Source organism: Microplitis mediator, chromosome 1 (genome assembly GCF_029852145.1).
Source record: "Microplitis mediator isolate UGA2020A chromosome 1, iyMicMedi2.1, whole genome shotgun sequence".
NCBI lineage: Eukaryota > Metazoa > Arthropoda > Insecta > Hymenoptera > Braconidae > Microplitis > Microplitis mediator.
In genome coordinates, this window is record NC_079969.1 from 22,258,705 (window position 1) to 22,277,081 (window position 18,377).

At 30.4% G+C, this 18,377-nt stretch overlaps 4 protein-coding genes across 4 annotated transcripts; 1 reads left to right on the forward strand and 3 right to left on the reverse strand.

The window, feature by feature from the left end:
• Window positions 1–2,857: 2,857 nt before the first annotated feature.
• Window positions 2,858–5,354, reverse strand: LOC130664208 (ribosome-recycling factor, mitochondrial). Its single transcript, XM_057464042.1, has 3 exons — window positions 5,239–5,354; window positions 4,543–5,149; window positions 2,858–3,258 (listed from the first exon to the last, which is right to left on the reverse strand). The coding sequence occupies exons 2-3, from the start codon at window positions 5,130–5,132 to the stop codon at window positions 3,018–3,020; spliced, it is 831 nt and encodes a 276-aa protein (XP_057320025.1). The 5' UTR covers window positions 5,133–5,149; window positions 5,239–5,354; the 3' UTR covers window positions 2,858–3,017.
• Window positions 5,355–9,001: 3,647 nt separating this feature from the next.
• On the forward strand, window positions 9,002–11,268 carry LOC130664216 (uncharacterized). Its single transcript, XM_057464050.1, has 3 exons — window positions 9,002–9,225; window positions 9,312–10,457; window positions 10,649–11,268. The coding sequence occupies exons 1-3, from the start codon at window positions 9,155–9,157 to the stop codon at window positions 11,100–11,102; spliced, it is 1,671 nt and encodes a 556-aa protein (XP_057320033.1). The 5' UTR covers window positions 9,002–9,154; the 3' UTR covers window positions 11,103–11,268.
• A 212-nt stretch (window positions 11,269–11,480) lies between these two features.
• Window positions 11,481–13,587, reverse strand: LOC130664219 (KIF-binding protein-like). Its single transcript, XM_057464065.1, has 4 exons — window positions 12,777–13,587; window positions 12,621–12,716; window positions 12,075–12,563; window positions 11,481–12,012 (listed from the first exon to the last, which is right to left on the reverse strand). Exons 1-4 carry the CDS (start codon window positions 13,517–13,519, stop codon window positions 11,745–11,747), a joined length of 1,596 nt encoding a protein of 531 aa, XP_057320048.1. The 5' UTR covers window positions 13,520–13,587; the 3' UTR covers window positions 11,481–11,744.
• Window positions 13,588–15,604: 2,017 nt separating this feature from the next.
• LOC130664223 (conserved oligomeric Golgi complex subunit 8) lies at window positions 15,605–17,921 on the reverse strand. The gene is made up of 5 exons (XM_057464079.1): window positions 17,714–17,921; window positions 17,578–17,649; window positions 16,457–17,508; window positions 16,035–16,379; window positions 15,605–15,972 (listed from the first exon to the last, which is right to left on the reverse strand). The coding sequence occupies exons 1-5, from the start codon at window positions 17,766–17,768 to the stop codon at window positions 15,688–15,690; spliced, it is 1,809 nt and encodes a 602-aa protein (XP_057320062.1). The 5' UTR covers window positions 17,769–17,921; the 3' UTR covers window positions 15,605–15,687.
• Between the last annotated feature and the right edge of the window lie 456 nt (window positions 17,922–18,377).

Sequence of the window (18,377 nt, forward strand, 5' to 3'; positions counted from 1 at the left end):
AATTTATGATCCTTCGCAATTGAGGTGCGAAAATTTTCTAACTTGAAAAAAATTTTTATAAAATGAATTATTTCTCAGTGTATTTTAATAATAAACAAAAAAATGACTAAAATGATAACAGGGATCAATTGTAGTGGTTATTTTTATTAGCAATTGTATTAAAAATGAAAGTAATTTCGATAAAAGTTAAAAAGTAATGAGTTGAGGTGTAAAAATGTGTAATAAATTTATAAAAGTACTCAGCCGAGAAGCAATAATGAACAAATAAATAAAAACGGTGCCCTCGATAAAAAATTTCGCGCGGTAATCCGCTGACTGTGATAGAATAATTTTTTTTTTTTTTACTAATTGATTATTAGTAATTAATAGTTTATTTTCTATTAATTATTACTAATATTTAATTAATTAATCAATGAATTTATTAATAAGAAATTTTAAGGACCAAGTATTGGACCGCGGAAAAAAAATATATTTCCGTTAAAAATTTCGACATTATAAATAAAACAAACGCATTTGTAAATAATTAATTAATTATAATTATATATTAATATGTATTAATTAATAATTGGTTATCATTAATATTAATAATTAATAATTGATAATGATAATGTAACTCGCGAATGAAAGTACTTGAAAAATTAATTATTGTTATAAACGTAAATCAATATATATCAGTATATATTTTTATATATTTATATACACACATATATGTCTATATTTATTAACGTAATCGCGTTTTTTTTCTAATTAATTTTTATTAAGAAATTAGTGCCATTACGAAAAATTAATTTTTTAAATTTAAATTTTACGGTTTTAAATTATGATTGGTGATTTTTTTTGTATGTAGTTCAAATTAATTTACGATACTTTTATTTTATTTTTTTTTTTTTAATCAATTTAGCCATACATTTTAATTAGTGTCTTTATTTGTATAAGTGTACATTATCGTATTAATTATTACGAATTATCGTAATAAGAGTTTATTAGATACTCTGTATAAAACAAATTTATATAAATATATATATATATATATATACATATATTTAGATATATAGATTTCGCGATACGATATTAAAATAATTGTCTTTCTGTTTTCATTTATTTTTAATTATTAATGTAAAAGATTAAATATTTTTTTTTTTCATCGTCATGTTCATTGTATCCATACATTTTAATAAGAGTAATTATTGTAAATAGATTTATAAATTTATGGAAATAAATGAAAAATATTATTATTGAAATTATTTGTTTTATAATTGTTTATTTGGCGCTCGCTACTTGGATGTCAAATCTCACATGGTGGCCACATTTCTGGAAAACTGGGAAATGTTGGAAATTATAAATATACTGGAAAAGTCAGAGAATTTCATCACAAAGCTGGAAAAATTTTTACTTTTTTTTCTTTTGACTGAAAAATCCGATAAATTTTTTTTTCTGTCAAAACTTTTAAAAAAGTGGCGCGGCGCGAATGCGATTGTAATTTTATCTTGAAAAAAAACTAGTAGAAATTGATTCCAATAGCGAAAAAATGAAGCAGTTAGAATTGAAAAGGCTGTTAGAAAAAAAAAGTCTTAGTTAAAACCAATCGTCAGGATCTTCAAGCTGTTAACATGCATACTGACAAGTTAAAAAACCAAAAATATTAAAAGTATACACAAGTATTGAACTGATAAGTTTCACTATATTTATTATTCGCATACTTGATTAATATTTTATTAATATTCTATGAAACGTTCTTATTTATGAAATTTATTCTAGTGAAAATGAAAAGTTTATTTATATTTTATTGTAGAGTAAGTTATATAAAATCATAGATTTAAAATAAAAAATCATTCATTTAATAAATAAAAGAAACCTATGAACATTGACAAATAATAAAATAAAGTTTCATTCAACGGCAACGATTGATTATTTATTGAACTGACTTATAGCATTTTATTTTGAATTAAATTAATATTTCCAATGGTTTAATAATACTACACATGGTCAGGGAATTTTTTAATTCTTGACTGGAATATCTGGAAAAGTCAGGGAATTTAAGTTTAAAATCTGTAGTCACCGTTGGGACTTTGCCTATGGCTGGCTGTACTGGCATGGGTTTTTTCTGTGGTTTTCCCATGTCACTGTTCTGGGTCAGCCATCGCTAGATGAACTTGAGGTCCAGATCCTGGGCATGATGCAGTCCAGAAGCACAAGTCGGTCCTCAACCTTACGCTAGGTAGGGTGAGACGAGAAACAATGGGAGAATAATTTGCTTCTAGGCCAATAGACTGAATTAAAATAATTTATTTTGGCTTGAGTTCTTATTTTTTTTATTGATATTTATAAAGCAATTTATTTATAAAATTATTGGTTGACAATTCCTGTCCTATCGGATTTGATTCTATTATTCTTAGTGAGTGACCAGAGCGCTCTGATTAAAAACTGATTAAATCAGATTGAATCTGATTGAAACTCTATCGGATTCAAATATTCAATCAGAATTGCTCGGGAGCGTTCCAACTGTCTGATTGAATTTCAATTGAAAAAAAATATTTATTATGCACATGCAAACGAAGTTCTTAATCAGGGAGATCTGCAGCTTATGGATAAACAGTTTCAGTCAATACGCCGTCAAGTTGAGGGTAAAATTTGGCAACCCATTGCCTGCAAGTTGACTTGAACTTTCTCAGAAAATCGGCGACAATCTGCAACCGCAATTTGAAGGCAACTTGACAACCAAAATTTCCGTCAAGTTGTTGGCGACTTTTTACTCGCCTAGCTGCAAGTTTACATCGAGTTGCGGACGAAATGTCTATCTGGGTAATTACATTGACATCAATTTGTTGTTAGAGTATTTTTAGGCAAAATTTATGAAAAATCCAAATTAATCATCGTATTGTTGGCATCTTTAAGATAATTTAATCGGATATTAAATAGAAAAAAAAATCATTTATTTACAGAATTACTTAAAAGTTAATAATACAAATAATGAATTTATTTAATTACTATTTCAACAATAAAAATAAAAATAAAACTTAATCAGTTTTTAAAAGTTCTTTCTGTTTAGTATCAAGCATACTCTCAGCCTGTTTGATATATTTATCACAAAGTGCCTCCAGCTGACTCTGTACTCTTCTAATTTGATCTTCATTAACCGATGAAACTTTTTTAAGATTTTTAACTTCTTTATTTCTTACATCTTTGATATTATCCCGGCATTTTATGAATAATGCCTTAGCATTTTTAGCTAAACCCTCCCGGTGTTCTTTGGTGACTCTGAAAAATAATTAATTTATTATATAATTTTTCATGATACCAGGATCGAAATTTAAAGTTTTAGTGTCTTTGCAGCCAGTCAAAACGAGCTAATTTCCAGTCGATGCTGCAAACAATTATTAGCGAATTCGTAATTCACAAATACCTTCATACAGGGGGCAGAAACATGCGTGTTTCTTCCCTTGGGAAGAATTAACTAAGAAAAATTACTAAAAATTGAGTGAAAATAATATTTTTATCTCATTTACTATTTAATAAGTGACTGTACATCACAGAGTTCTCATTTTCTAACAGTTTTCCGCGGCAGTGTTACAATTCTACTTACAACATCTCTACTCAAGGGAAGTAGCTACAACTCTACTCATTCACAACTTTACTCAGCCTTAACTCTACTCACAGTTTTTTTATTACTCAGGTTTAACTCTACTCAGTTGTATCTTTACTCAGCTTCAACTAGACTCAGCGACAACTTTACTCAGCTACGACTCTACTCACGTACTTTAGCCTATCGATAAAATAGCAATTCTTTGTGAGTAGAGTTGTAGCTGAGTCTAGTTGAAGCTGAGTAGAGTTAAACCTGAGTAAAAAAAAACTGTGAGTAGAGTTGAGGCTGAGTAAAGTTGTGAATGAGTAGAGTTGTAGCTACTTCCCTTGAGTAGAGATGTTGTAAGTATAATTGTAACACTGCCATTCTCTGCATCATCGGCTTGAAACTAACTTCCCTGATAGCAACACTTTAAATATAATTGCTCAGCGAGTTCTGCAGAGAAACATTTGGGACTAACTTAACAAGTTTCTAGCAAGCCACGGCTGGATAATCTTGCGTGCAAGTTGATGCAAATCAACTACCGTCATCTGAATATAATTTTACAGAAAAACTTGCCGTCAATTTGAAGTAAAACTTTCAATCAACTTAACGTCATTGTCTGACAGTAACACTTGTAGTCAAATTGAATTCAAGTTAGACAATTTACTGTCAACTTAAAGGTAACTGCTTGCTCTCCAACACTTTCCTTTAAGTTGGCTTCAGAATACGGCCGTAGCTTAAAGTTAACTTACAGTTAAGGTGGCTATCAGGTTTGTTTATAACTGGCTGCTGATACTAAAATTTGAAGTTTTAATGCAGGTAATCATGAAAAATATTGTGTGTCTCAGGATGAAACACGATTTCAAACTGCGGGTGATGTCAGCCAACTTCACCCTAGTCTGAAATCGTGTTTCATCCCTTGTCAATATACTATATCACTAAAAAATAAAACAAAGAGTAAATTAAATTGTAAATACTTCGGAATAGGTATAAATAAAGTTGTTCCATCCTGCTGCGGATTTAAATTCAACCCGCTCTTACTTAAAGCCTCCAAAATGTTCGGAATCGCCTGTGGAAAAGTTGTCACATTCAATACAACCATCTTGGGCTTATGCGCAATTTGCGTGAGGTCTTGTAGCAAATATTCTTCTCCTTCAAAAGTAACTTGGACATGATCGATGGATCCAGCAGCCGATCTCAGGGTAAGATGTTTTATGAAATTATTTTTCATGTCCTCGAGCGCGTAATCCAACTGCGACGTGTACTTGTCAACATTTATTATCTGTTTTGCTTCAAGTAGATCAATGTGCTGAGCTTTATCAACTTTTTTTTTCTTGTCACCTTTTTCTTTTCCCTTGTCCAGGACACGTGAAACAAAAAATAGTCTTTTGTTTACATTGTTTATGTACGCGCCTGCTCCAGTAATTAAATCTTTACATGTAAATAAAACATTATTATTGTAATTATTGATACATTTATGTCTTGCATAATATCTGATAGACATATTTATATTATTTAAATAAAATATATTGCGAGAATTTATTATTGTCCATTTTATCCAATTCATTTTTTTATTTTTATTTCCTGTAATAAAATAAATAATTTATTAATTAGTTAACGTTTTAGTCAACAGTAAATTTTAATTTTTTTGAAAATAATAATCGAGTACTTACCGGTGTTTTTATAAACAATGATTGTTATTATTTAGTATACATCAACCTGCAGAAAAAATATTGGAGATTTGTTATAAAAAAAACTAAAACAGGGAACTGTAAAAAAGTATTTAAACTCCATCTAGACATTTTACGTGCAAGATGCAATGGCGCGTAATTTTTAAATTGAGCTAAAAAATTTTAACGTAAATTTTGAAATTAAAAATTTAAAAAACTGATATTTTGTTGGGGTATAGAGATGAGTGTGAATGTAACTGACAATTAGAAATTTTTTTAATTTTTGAATAAATAAATAAAATGTCAGCAAAATAACAAATAAAAAAAATGCGTAATTACATAAATGAAAAATCAGTACGCGCATTTTTTTTTAATTTCATTATTTTAATCGATTTATTTATTTACCTAAAATTTATAAATCATCTCATGTCTGCTACATTCACACTTATGGGACGATACTGAAGTTAGCCGACATCTAATAATTTTTGAATTTTTTTCAACACGACAAATTATAACGAAAAAAATATTTGAAAAATTGCACCAATAGTTTTTTTTATTTCCCACGTGCGCATATTTTTAGTTTCTATTTTTTTAGAATCGATTTATTGAAAAAAAAAATCCGAAAACTTTCAATTGTCTGTCAACTTCAAGATCATTTTATGGGATGGAGGCGATTCTGTACTTAGCTGACATCTAATAATTTTTTCAAAACGATAAATTATAAAAAAAAAGTTGCACTTATAGATTTTTTAATTTTCTACTTGTGCATTTTTTTTTTAATTGATTTGTTTAAAAAAAAATTTGATAACTTTTAATTGTGTGCTAATTTGATGATCATTTTAGACACGGGGAAGTTACTTGCGCTCATGCTTTGAAATGGAATAGATGAATATATTCTGCATTGAAATGAAGTTATATTATTATGGAACATTACTCTGATACTCTGATCAGAAATTTTGTGTCAATTAGTTGCAATAAACTTGAGAACTTCACACTTTATAACTGTTGCGACTACAACAGAAAGTCCATAAAATTGGCGACAAGTTACTGTCACACGTTAAACAAAAAGTTTTTCCCGCAATTTTCTGTCAACTTTTTGCTCACCACCCAGGAAACCAGCCCTAATTTTATCCGAAAGTTTGTGGCAACGTGAAAATTCAATTTACCAGAAATGTGCTGCCAGAATTTGATGAAAAATTTACAGCAAAAGTTGAAAAGAAAAATTTTCGGTTAATCTTTCGACAATTCATACAGTATTTTAACTTTATATTGTAGTCAAAAAACAGATTCATAAAAGTTGACGAATACTTGCTGTCAAATTGAATGGCAATTTGGAATTTAATTGGCTTGAAACTTACTTCCGAAATTTGACGGAAAATTGAAAAGTTAACTTTCGCTAAGCAACCCTGCCCTAATAGTACAGTTTGCTTAGTAAAAGTTTACTTTACAAAAGTTTTCTTGAATTTTTCATCAAATTTCCGTCAACTTCGGGCTTTTTTGTTTTTTACGACAATTTGTATACAATTTTCTATGGGGCGTTCCACACCAAATCGTACAAATTGACAGAAAACAAAAACTTTTTGCTGTCATAGAAAATCGATAGAAAACTCATAGAAAATTGACAGAAAACAAAAATTTGTTGCTGTCATAGAAAATCGATAGAAAACTCATAGAAATTAATTTAACTTGCGATAATTCTTTTTTTTTTTAAAACTCCGAGTGCTGGGTCTATATTTTCTATGGGATTTCCAGAGAATTTAACTGGCGATTTCTGAGACTCTTTCAATCGAAAGTAACAGATAATACCGGAGGAAAAAAAATGTTAGAGTCCTAGATTGAGCAATCTTCATCGAAAAAAAAATTTCTTACCAAATATGAGCTCTTAATTCCAATGCTAAGTACTTGCCATTAGATTTCAAAGATTTCCCATTTAAAATACACGTAAATTAAATTACTTTTTTTTAACTTTCTGATACTCAGCTGCGTTCCATGATATCAAGGCGGTTTTGGTCGCAAATTGTAGGGCATTTGGTGTTCTTCAAAAGTGCCCATAGTTACTTAGCTGTAATTCCAGCTGTTTCACTTGTGTCCGTTGCGGAACTCATTTTTCCTATGAAATTTACCTTTATTGGCATGTAGAACATAAACCAATGAAAGTACATCAAAAATGTTGATAGAAATTTTATAGGAAATTTTATTCCCTTCGAAAAAAGTCCTACGAGTCAAGTCGCTAAAGTCCGAGTTATAATCATTTTAATAATTTGAAAAATATAATATAAATAAAAAATTATAATTGATATTTTTATTAATTAATTTTTATTTAAAATAACAATTCGAGTATTTTTGATCGTTTAAAAAAAATACTCGTTTAGAAAATTGAAAACTCTACACGAGTATTTTTTCGAAATTTCAAAATTTTTGTTTTCTTTTAAATTACAAGACATTTTATTCGAAAACGGTTAATTTCCAGATTAAAAAATTGGAGAAGTGAAAAATAAAAAAAATACTCGTCTAGATTTCGAAAAATTATATATAAAAATCAAAAAGTAATGAGGTTTGTAAAACTTTTTGAATACAAAATAAGTAATCTTAAAATTTAATTTCAAATTGTACCTCGAGTATTTATTTCTTGATCTTTTTATAAAAATACTCGCCTAGAAAATTGAAATATCTACACGAGCAATTTTTTAAAATTTGAGTATTTTTAACTTCCCGCTAAGAAAATTGTAAATTTTCAAAAATTCGGGAAGTTATTGGTTTCGGTCCGATTTACGAAAATCGAATTTCCATCAGATGTCGACGTTTTGAGGTCCTAGGAAGCTATTCTGACTAATTTCAAGATGATGTCCGAGTGTATGTATGTATGTATGTACGTACGTACGTACGTATGTAAATACCTGTATCTTTTGAACGGATGAACCGATTTTGAACTTTAAGGTGCCATTCGACGCGGATTGTCAATATCTTGAAGCCGAGAGAAAATTGAGCTTGATCGGTAGGGCTCGTTCAGAGATATTCCAAAGATAAAGTTTTTTCAAAAATGTTTTTTTTGGATAACTTTTAATGTGCTCGATGGATTCATTCCAAAATGGACTGGGCTCTAGAGCTTTATAAGCCACGTCGAATGTCACCTCAACCATCAAAATCGGTTAATTCGTTCGCGAGATATCGTGGGAGAAAGAAATGCTAAAAAATGGTTTTTTACAAAACAATGGCATACAAAAGTATTTGCGAGCTCGTAGAGCTCGAAAATGTATTCACAATAGTGTTTTCGAGCTCAACGAGCTCGAAAACAGCGGGAAGTTTTGGGGCTGGCCCGCAGGGTCAACTGACAGACCGATTTTTTTTTTTTCTAAAGTTATAAGCTTTTTCATTTTTAAAATGGCGGGTGTCGGCTAACTTCACGGTCATTAAATTTGTCTGATATCTGCTATACATTCACACTCATAAAATTATTATGATACTGAAGTTAGCAGACGTCTAATAATTTTTGAATTTTTTTTTTAGACGATAAACCATAAAAAAAAAAATATTTGAAAAAATTGCACTTATAGTTTTTTAATCTTTCTACATGTGCATATTTTTAGTTTTTGTTTTTTTGTAATTGATTTGATAAAAAAAAAATCCGAAAATTACTAATTGTCTGTTAACTTCAGGATCATTTGAATTTGACTTTTAGTTGAGCTCAACCGGCTAATTAGGTATAATGTTTATCTTCGACCGGTAATAAAGACAATCTATAATTATTATTTAAATAGAGCTAAGCAATAAAGGTTGAGGTTAAGAGTAATTGTATATGTCTAAAAAATTTTTTTTATATAAATATTTATTTATTGTTTCTCATATTGAAGAATCACAATTTATTAATATATACAATAAAAATTAATTTGTTGTAATAAATAATAATTTTATATTAAAAATGCAAAGGTGTTGTGTAATTGATTGTCAAAGTAACAAACAAACTTCAGATAATAATATCACTTATTTTAAGTAAGTACTTTTATTTTAAATTACCATCACATAAATTTAACTACTAAAAAACAAACTTTATCATAAGTTTATATATTTTACAATAGATTTCCATTTGACGATGATAATTTACTGCAAAAATGGATTTCACAAATCGCTAATAAAGATTGGAAGCCCAAGGAAGAGGACAAAATATGTGCCGCTCATTTTTCTACAACAGATATCGAACCAACGACGAATAATTATAAAAAACTAAAGGACGGTGCTGTGCCGACGATATTTCCCAGTTCGAAAATAGAGCCAGGATTTGTTATAAAAAATGAACAAGTTTGTAATAATGAAAGTAATTCACAGGATGTTAAATTGATTTCATTCCAAGGCCCGACACCTGTTATTTTAACACCGCAATTAGTCAAGCAGCTGCCGAGGATGATGAGTGGGCAGAGGTACAGAAAAATTTTACCTAAAGTCGAACAAAGTACTGATGTAGTACTCAACTCATCCCAAGGATATCAACAACAAGTACCAGCACCAATACCAGTATCAGTACCAGCGCAATCGATGCAAAATACTTCTAATGCAGCTAATCCGTGTTTAATAATAATTCCTTTTGATAACAATACTCCCGCATTGTCAAATCTTAGCCCCGCGGTCTCAAACTGCCCTGTGGTGCCGAAAAATGAACCAGTGGTACCAAAAAACGAGCCTGTGGAGCCAAGTAATAACGTGGGATCTGATAAATCAACTGCAGAAATAACTGACAAGAGCTTCGTCTTGAAGGTAGAAGTGAACAGATATTACACGAAGGAACAATACACGTCAGAGTTTCCTCAAGTCAACAATAAAGTCGGAGATGAAAGTGAGAAGGAAATGAAGTCGGAAAGTGTAGATACCAATGATGGACAAGTTTTCGTTGATAATTTTGCGTTGAACAGACGTGTTGTATTCAGTTTAGATCCAGTGACAGGCGAATTAAAATTAACCAAGTGCGCAATTCCTACAGAAACTACTGGACAGCCGGAGGAAATAATAAACAATAGTAAAATAAAGCGTAAACCTTTAAACAGACGTCAATTGAAAAATGAAACTAAAAGTAATCCTCCTAATAATACGACGAAACGTCAGATTAAAAGACTTCCTCTAAATAGAAATTTTCGACACGACAGTCAGTTTACTCTTTTAGATTTGAATAACGGATTGAAAGATGATAAAATTAATTCGATTAATCAAAATATTAATGGTCAGAAGTCAATGTAAGTATTTATTTTTAATATTTTTATTTATTTACGAAACCTCAGTTTAAAATTCTAGTAGAGCAAAATTTAGTTTGATGAAACACTTGTACATTTTTTTTTTTTTCATTTTTAAAACTGAGGCAGTTGCCCCATTTATCGTTAAATATGATAGTAATTATTATTAATTATATTTATTTATTTATTTACAGAATAACAGAAGCAAATTTACAAGAAAGATATACAAAGGCGCAAAAAAATTTTAACGTTTTACGTAGACGAGTAAGAGTTCTCCGTCAGACTCGTAAACGAGAGATAGATCAAGTGGAGAAACTACAAAACCAATTGGACCATCTTAAATCAGACAGCCAAGATAAAAGCCGCGTATCTAATAATCACGAAGAGTCGTATACAAAAAAATTAAAATCTCTTACAGAAAATGAGAGTATGCTGAATAATGAAGTATTAATTATTAAATTGCCACCTAATCAATGTCCGCAAACCTCTGATAATGTGTCAGCGCATAGTTCGCCGTCAAGCATAAACTCCAGCGTGTCTATCATTAAAAGTAATAACGTCCATAAGAGGACGACGGCGTCCGGGATAATAAACAGCAGAGAGGCTGCTGAGAAAACTATTTCCCGTGAGCTTATGGACATAAACTAATAAGTGTAGTTAAGTTTAATGATTATTTTTTCAAATTTTTAATACTATTAATTATTAATTAATGACGATAAATAAAAGAAATTTAATTAATGACGATAAATATAAGAAATTTAATTCGATTATAAATATAATGTAATTTTTTTGTAAATTGTGAACAGTAGATAAATATTTATTTACAGTTAGAAAATTTATTTTTTATTTTATTCCTTTTCATTTTTTATCAATTCATTAAAAAATTTATTTTATTAGAAAATTGAAAGAAAAAATATTTTAAACAAAGAATGAGAAATAAACTATTTTGAAATATGAAATGGATAAAATAGTTATAGAAACTTTGCAATCCATTTCCATGATTATTTTCCATTTTCTGATGTCGGAAATTCCGTTTTTTATTGCATTAAATTATCTTGATCTAGAGTTTCATTCGTCACGTGTTCAACTTCGGCTTTAAATTCTGTTCAGTTAATCATCTTAGCTGTCCCAAGAATTTTTTCTACTGATGATGATGCTGCTGTCGTAGGTGGACTAGAGTAAAATTTATTAATTACTTTAATAATTAGGTAAAATTAAATTTCTGGTATTAAGTCAATTTTTAAGACAAAAGTTTTCTTCACGTTTATTTCTGGCCTAATAATAAATAATTTATTTATCTTTATAATTATTTTTAAACTTTTGTATTTTATTATGTAAATACTTGATCGTTTGAATTTTACGATCCTGATTAATATCTTCAGCATCTCGCGCAGCGTATATTCTTCTAAAGTTCAAACCCAGTAACTCCAGCTGGATCTCTGCTAACTCCTGAAGAAGTTCTATTGACACAGCAATATAACACTCGGGTCTGACCTGTCGTAAAATAGTACTCAGTGTTTCTACGGCATCTGCTCGGAGTTTCTGAACAGAGTACTGGCTAAAAAATAAACAATCCATTTATTATCTACATAAACTTACAAAAAACTTTAGCACAAATACCTGTCTATGTCTTCTTCATAGAAGGCCAGGCATCGATACAGTTCACTCAGATCAAGAATAGCGTTGATATAATCCATAGCATGATCTTCAAGGGTATAAAATAATCGTATTTTGGTCAGGTAATTATGAGCGAAATTAAAGAGTGCTCTGGCTTCACTCGTATTTTCTATCAATGCCGTTGATACTTGACAATTAGTATCAGTATTTAATTTAAACAGCAATCTTCTGTCATCATTATCAGCATTGTCACTTAATTTATTACTTGACTCATCATGTTCACTCGTGTTCGAGTTTTCTTCAACTGATTCCTTAATTACATTGACATTGCGTTGAAATGGCGAGAGCCAAACTCGTTCCTGCGCGTCATTTGGTGACAAATCATGAGATAAATGCTCTACGATTTTAGTTATCGATGCATTGAATAAATTCAGACTGTACTTCACCCAAGCTCTGGCGATCATTATGAATTTTTCTTGGATACTCTGTAATCTATAGCAAACAAATAAAAATATTTAACATAAGCCTGCAGTTAAAATTTTTTATTACTTTTCTGTGATTTCTATTGATGATTCCAAGGCCTTCAATTCGTTCTCATGCTTTTTCAGAACAAACTCCGCGACCTCTAAATGATTTTTCGCTTCCCTGAAAATACTTTCTATTCAATTTCTGATAAATAATAGTATATTAAATAAGAAAACCCACTGAAATCTATGGTTCGAAGACAGATAAGCAGCCAAAGTAGTTGATTTGATTGACCAACCCAGTGGATCATCATTGATCTCCAACTGACGATCCAGGACTTGATGGTGGTACTCAGCGAACTTATCGTGTAGTTCTAGTTTGCTGTAAACAAAAGCCAGCATTTGCAAATTATTTGTCGCAAGATGTTCCAATTTGCTAGAAAACGACGTCGAAAGATTGGGAGAAAACAGATCGTCACTGCTGCAAAATCCTTCATCTTTTTTAGCTTCGTAAACAGTTTTACCGGATTCCAAAACTTTTCTCGCAGTTTCGTAGTCTTCCCGCTTTGAAAGAAGATAACCATAATTATTAATTATTCTCAGTGCCAAGTATATTAATTCACGGGAGCTTATAAATTCATTAATATCATCAAGACATTTGGCCAAAAGTTTTTCGGCTTCATCTTGTCTATTTAAGCTTGTCAACAGTTTTGACCGTTCGTACAGCAGCGTCGTCTTCATCCCCAGTAATCTTTTTATATTTTTATCATCCATATCTTGATTATTTTTAATCTCCTCAATTTTATGTATCGACTCTTCAATCAATTTATTTATTTGATCTGATTTATTGACGCTTTGTTCATTTAATTCATTGTCACAATTAATCTTCTGTGATTTTTGTAATTGTTTTATATTTTGGTAATATTTATTCAATAATTTTACATCTAATTCATTGTAATTATTTTTATCCATTTTTAATTTCATATAATTTATTCAAAGTTTTGGTTAAATAAATACTATGGCAACACATGTGTAATATATATATTGTTTTGTCATTTATTTTTTTCTTTGTTATTGAAATACGGGTACTTAAATATTGATAGTGCACCTTATAAAGAATCTAAGCGGATGTCTATTACACAGATCCCGATGACGCAGATATATTAATGATCCTATAAAAAAAAATCCATGTGGGAATCCAGTCTAGATTCCTATGTGGATTTCCCATATAGGAATCCAGACACACATGCTTTCCTACACGGATTTTTATATAAATCTATACACTCCTGTATTAATTCCTATGGATTCTTACATAAATTCATACTTTTCTATATGGATTTCTATGAGTTCACATGCAATCTCACATGGATTTTTTTTATAGGGGAAGCCAAGCTATCGAGATTAAGCAATAGCCCACTATGGATATTATATAGTCTCTATAGCCTAAACTCTGAAGAGCAGGATAACTGTTTTATTGAAAGTCATAAACAGCAGCTCTCTATGGTCGAGATGTAAGTATGCTTGCACTCGACTATGGCTTGCAGTTAGGCGCGTGGGTTCGAATCCCAGTGATCGCGAAGAGAATTTTCCAGAAAAAAATTTGCGAGGTCTCTTCGCCTCTGAGGTTCAGCCTGCCGCCGCTGTCATAAAGAATATCTAACTAGATTTTCATATTGTAGGGGATGTACACGGTCGAGGTCATATTACCCAGATGTGGAAGAATAATCAAGATATTCTTAAATTGCTAGTAGACCATGTGTCGGATAATATTCATAAAGCAAGGATAGATGTTAATTTTATCGACTATATATCCTATAACTCACAGACTGCATTATATGTTGCCTGTAAGAAAAAAGATCTGGAAATGGTAAAACTCTTACTCAATAACGTAGCTAGTATGAGTATTTAAGTACTTTAAAATAGTTTCTTATAAAAATTTGTGCGGCTGTCAAAAAATCGCAAAGAATCCATGACTAAAAATGTAAAGCAAGTTCTATGTACTAAGATGGAAGTATTCTTTTCAACGTTAATTGAGTGATATATTCTCGATGAAAATCGTTCTATTATCAGCGATGGAAGGTAATTGAGAAATGATGGAACTTTCAGGAGAAACCTAGTATTTTTTTTCTGCCTTCAAATATCAGAACTGATGAATAACAAAAAGGTCGTTAACAGCCAGAAAATATTTTTTCCAGTATCTGTCTAGGTACAAATTTATTCAAAGAACAGTGAAAAACAGAAACAATCATCATCGAGGAAACATAAATTGATAGTACAATCTATCATGGTCAATTATTATTTTATTATAAGTATCAACTACTGAAAGTATCAAAACTGCTTTTTAAATAATTTATAATTTTTTAATGGATCATCAAAACGTTATAACACCGAAATTGCACCCAAGTATACAATATATAAATTCTGAAATGAGTATCTTACCAGGAACACTACAAGAGGGTGGGGGCCATCTCGTGGTGAGCATCGAACTACTCCCGCTGCTACTGCCTAGCATCGGTGACTTCTCTCTTCTGCATATATATTTTTTTTCCTAAGAAATTATTTTCTTGGTTTAAGCAATTTTTTTTTTCTCGGTTGGAACATACAAAAATTCTTACGTTAAAAGAAAAGTACTTATACCGAAAAATTCTATTTTCTTTTAACAAAAAAATACAATGTTGCTATAAAAAACTAACACCATCTTCTTCAAAAAAAATTCTCTCATATTGAGAAATATAAACTCCTAGAGCAAGAAAAAAATTGTCGATTTAAGCATAAAAATATATTGACTTGAAGAAAAAAAAATTTATATCTAACACGAGAAATCAAGGGAAAGCAGGAAGCAAGATGGGTCTAACAAAGCTAAAAAATAATTTTGTTTAATTCATATTTCTTTTTGTTATTTAATATTAATTAATTTTCTTTAATTTGTTTTTTATTAATATTTTTTAAAATATTTAAAAAATGAATACTTTATAAAGAATTACTTTTATAAGGGTAGTCAAGTTTAACAATTATTTTTTAATATTTTTAATACTATTAATTATTAATTAATGATGATAAATAAAAGGATTTTAATTTAATTATAAATTCATATTATATTTGTACATTGTGAACAGCAGATAAATATTTATTTACAGTTAGAAAATTAATTTTTAATTATATTCCTTTTCATTTTTTTTTAATTGATTATCTTGATCTAGAGATTCATTCATCGCGTGTTCAATTTCAGCTTTAGATTCTGTTTCATTAATCATCTCAGTTGTCTCAGGAATTTTTTCAACTGATGATGATACTGCTGCTGTCGTCGGCGGACTGGAGTGTTGACTCAAAGACTCTGCCAAAGTTATTGGGACTAATGAATCTTGTACAATACTTTTAATAGGCAACAACGAAACTAGTGGTTCGATAATTTTCTTACGCTCTAAATACGTTATTCCCTGCAATTAAAATAACATTTATTACTGATGTTTATTAAAAATAAATATTTATAAACTATTACCTCTTTCTGTAAATGATTGACAGTAATTCCCAAATGAGCCGCCACTTGAACTGGCGGAAAAATAGCGTGCAAACAAAACTGAACATACGGAATCAGTTGATCACTGAAGCATTCAACAAACTTGACCATATTTTCTCTTTCAGTAGTAGCAAAAGCCTGTTGTTCTTGTTTATAAAATACTAAGATTCCTTTTGCGACACTCAGTAACGATTCCTCGATTGCAGAAGTGCAGAATTCGGATAAAGCTACCGGCGAGCACAATCTCAATTCATTGAAAGTTGAAATCAATCCATTGCAGTACTCAGCTAGTGGGTAAAAGTTTACCAGTTGATCTGGTGGATTTTCCTGAAATTTCCACAATTAATTTTTATTTATAATTATTATTTATTTACATTAAATAAATTTATAAAAAAATTACTTACAGATTTAATTTGTGTCTCAGCTTTAATGTCAGTACGATGAATTTTATTAATCAACGTAAAAGTCTCCATGTCTTTATCAAATTTTTTCGTAGCCGAGTTAACATTCTTTATAAATTTGCTGCTGATAACTTGGATGAATATCATGGACATTCTGGTGGTAAAATCAGCACCGACTCTGCCAAAAGATAACCCGAAGTACGTGCACTGACCCAGAATTGAATCAACGGAAGTAACATGAGGTAGGTCCTGCTCCAAAGTCGAAAGGAATTGTGACAGTTTTTCTTCAAGCCAGTGAGGAAAAATAGCGGCTTCATTGATTACATTGTCACGATTGACGATCAAATGATCATCGTCGTTGAACATTGCTCTGTACTGAGTAATTATGTTGAACAAATGAATACGCGAGAGCTCAATAGTCTTAGTAAGATGAAAATTAGAGTCTTCTTTGGGTATTGCGTTGAGCAGACCTTGGAACCAGCTGTCACGAGCTTGTAAAAATTTAATACGCAGTTCGGCTTCTGTGAAAGCGTCCATGGAACGAAGCAAACCCACTAGCTGAAGACATTTCGCCAGAGGTAGATCGCCACGGAGTGATCCAACAACCTGGCCGACCATTCCGGACCAACTGTTCTCAATGTCTTGGACTACTGACTGGACGACGGGAATATCGCTATGCTTGGACCCTAGTTGTCGAGCGTATTGCGATAATTCCAAAGCTTCATTGTACTGGCTGCTACGCAAGCAGGTTTCCATCAGCTGAGGCATCTCCAAGATCTCCAGTATCTCGGCACTTTTTTTCAATGTCAAGTCATTCAGACGCCTGTGAGTGTTTATTTCCTTGGATTTATCACAAAATGACTGACACTTTTCAACAAACACTGGAATCTTTTTTAATAAATTATCCAAGTGATTTTCACTTGAATTAAACTCGCGGAATATCTCGTGACAGTTGTCAGCTGTCTGGATGAACGTTTTATAATTTGAATAGGCTAGTTCCTGAGTATTTTGTAATGCCAAATTTTTTTCATCTGTCAAATGATCTGGTTCTTTGTCTGTAATTATTAATAAATAATTACTTTTATCCTCAAAATAAATTTAAAATATATTGATCTGCTACTCACTCAGTTGGTCGACATCCAAGCCACCAAGTTTTGTTAAATATTGATAAAAATCTGGATTGTCTTTCCAAGAATCTGAAAAAAATTAATAAATACAATTACATATTGTAAATATTAAATAATAAATTTATTAACTTACCAGATATTCCATCAGGAAATACTAATTCTATAACTTTTTCGGTTTCAATATCCATTTTTTACTGATTATTAATTATAATAAATGAATACTTATATCGATAAATTATGTTTTTTTTTAAATAAATAAAATTGTAATGTTGGCATTTTAAACTCTATGTCGAAAACATTATTATTGTTAGGTTTTAGGTTAGTTGTCATTGAGTAGATTCTAAAATTTATTAAAGATGTCTCTGCTTATCATCAATTTTTTTTTATTTTCCTTTTGGCTATACTATATCTATATATTTTTTCATTATCTCATGAAAGCCACGTGATCATCGATGTTTTCAAACAGAAAGGCTGCACTTGGTTTTGAGATCACGTTTTGTCTGAAATTTTATTTGCACGCATTCTGCGGAAATCGAAATCGGTCGAGCAATTCACGAATTGTGCAACGAAAATAAAAAATTCTTTTAATTTTTATTTTTCATATAACTTGTAAACTACTCAATCGATCGACCGAAGTTAAAAAAAAAATTACATACCGAAAGTTCGTGCAACAAAAGAAATATTTATTAAAAAAATAAGATAAATTTAATATATCATGCCGGATTTTTTTAGAGCTTTTTTTAGGCTCTCAAATACCCTCGAAAACTATCAATCAAATAAATTGACCGAAACACCTC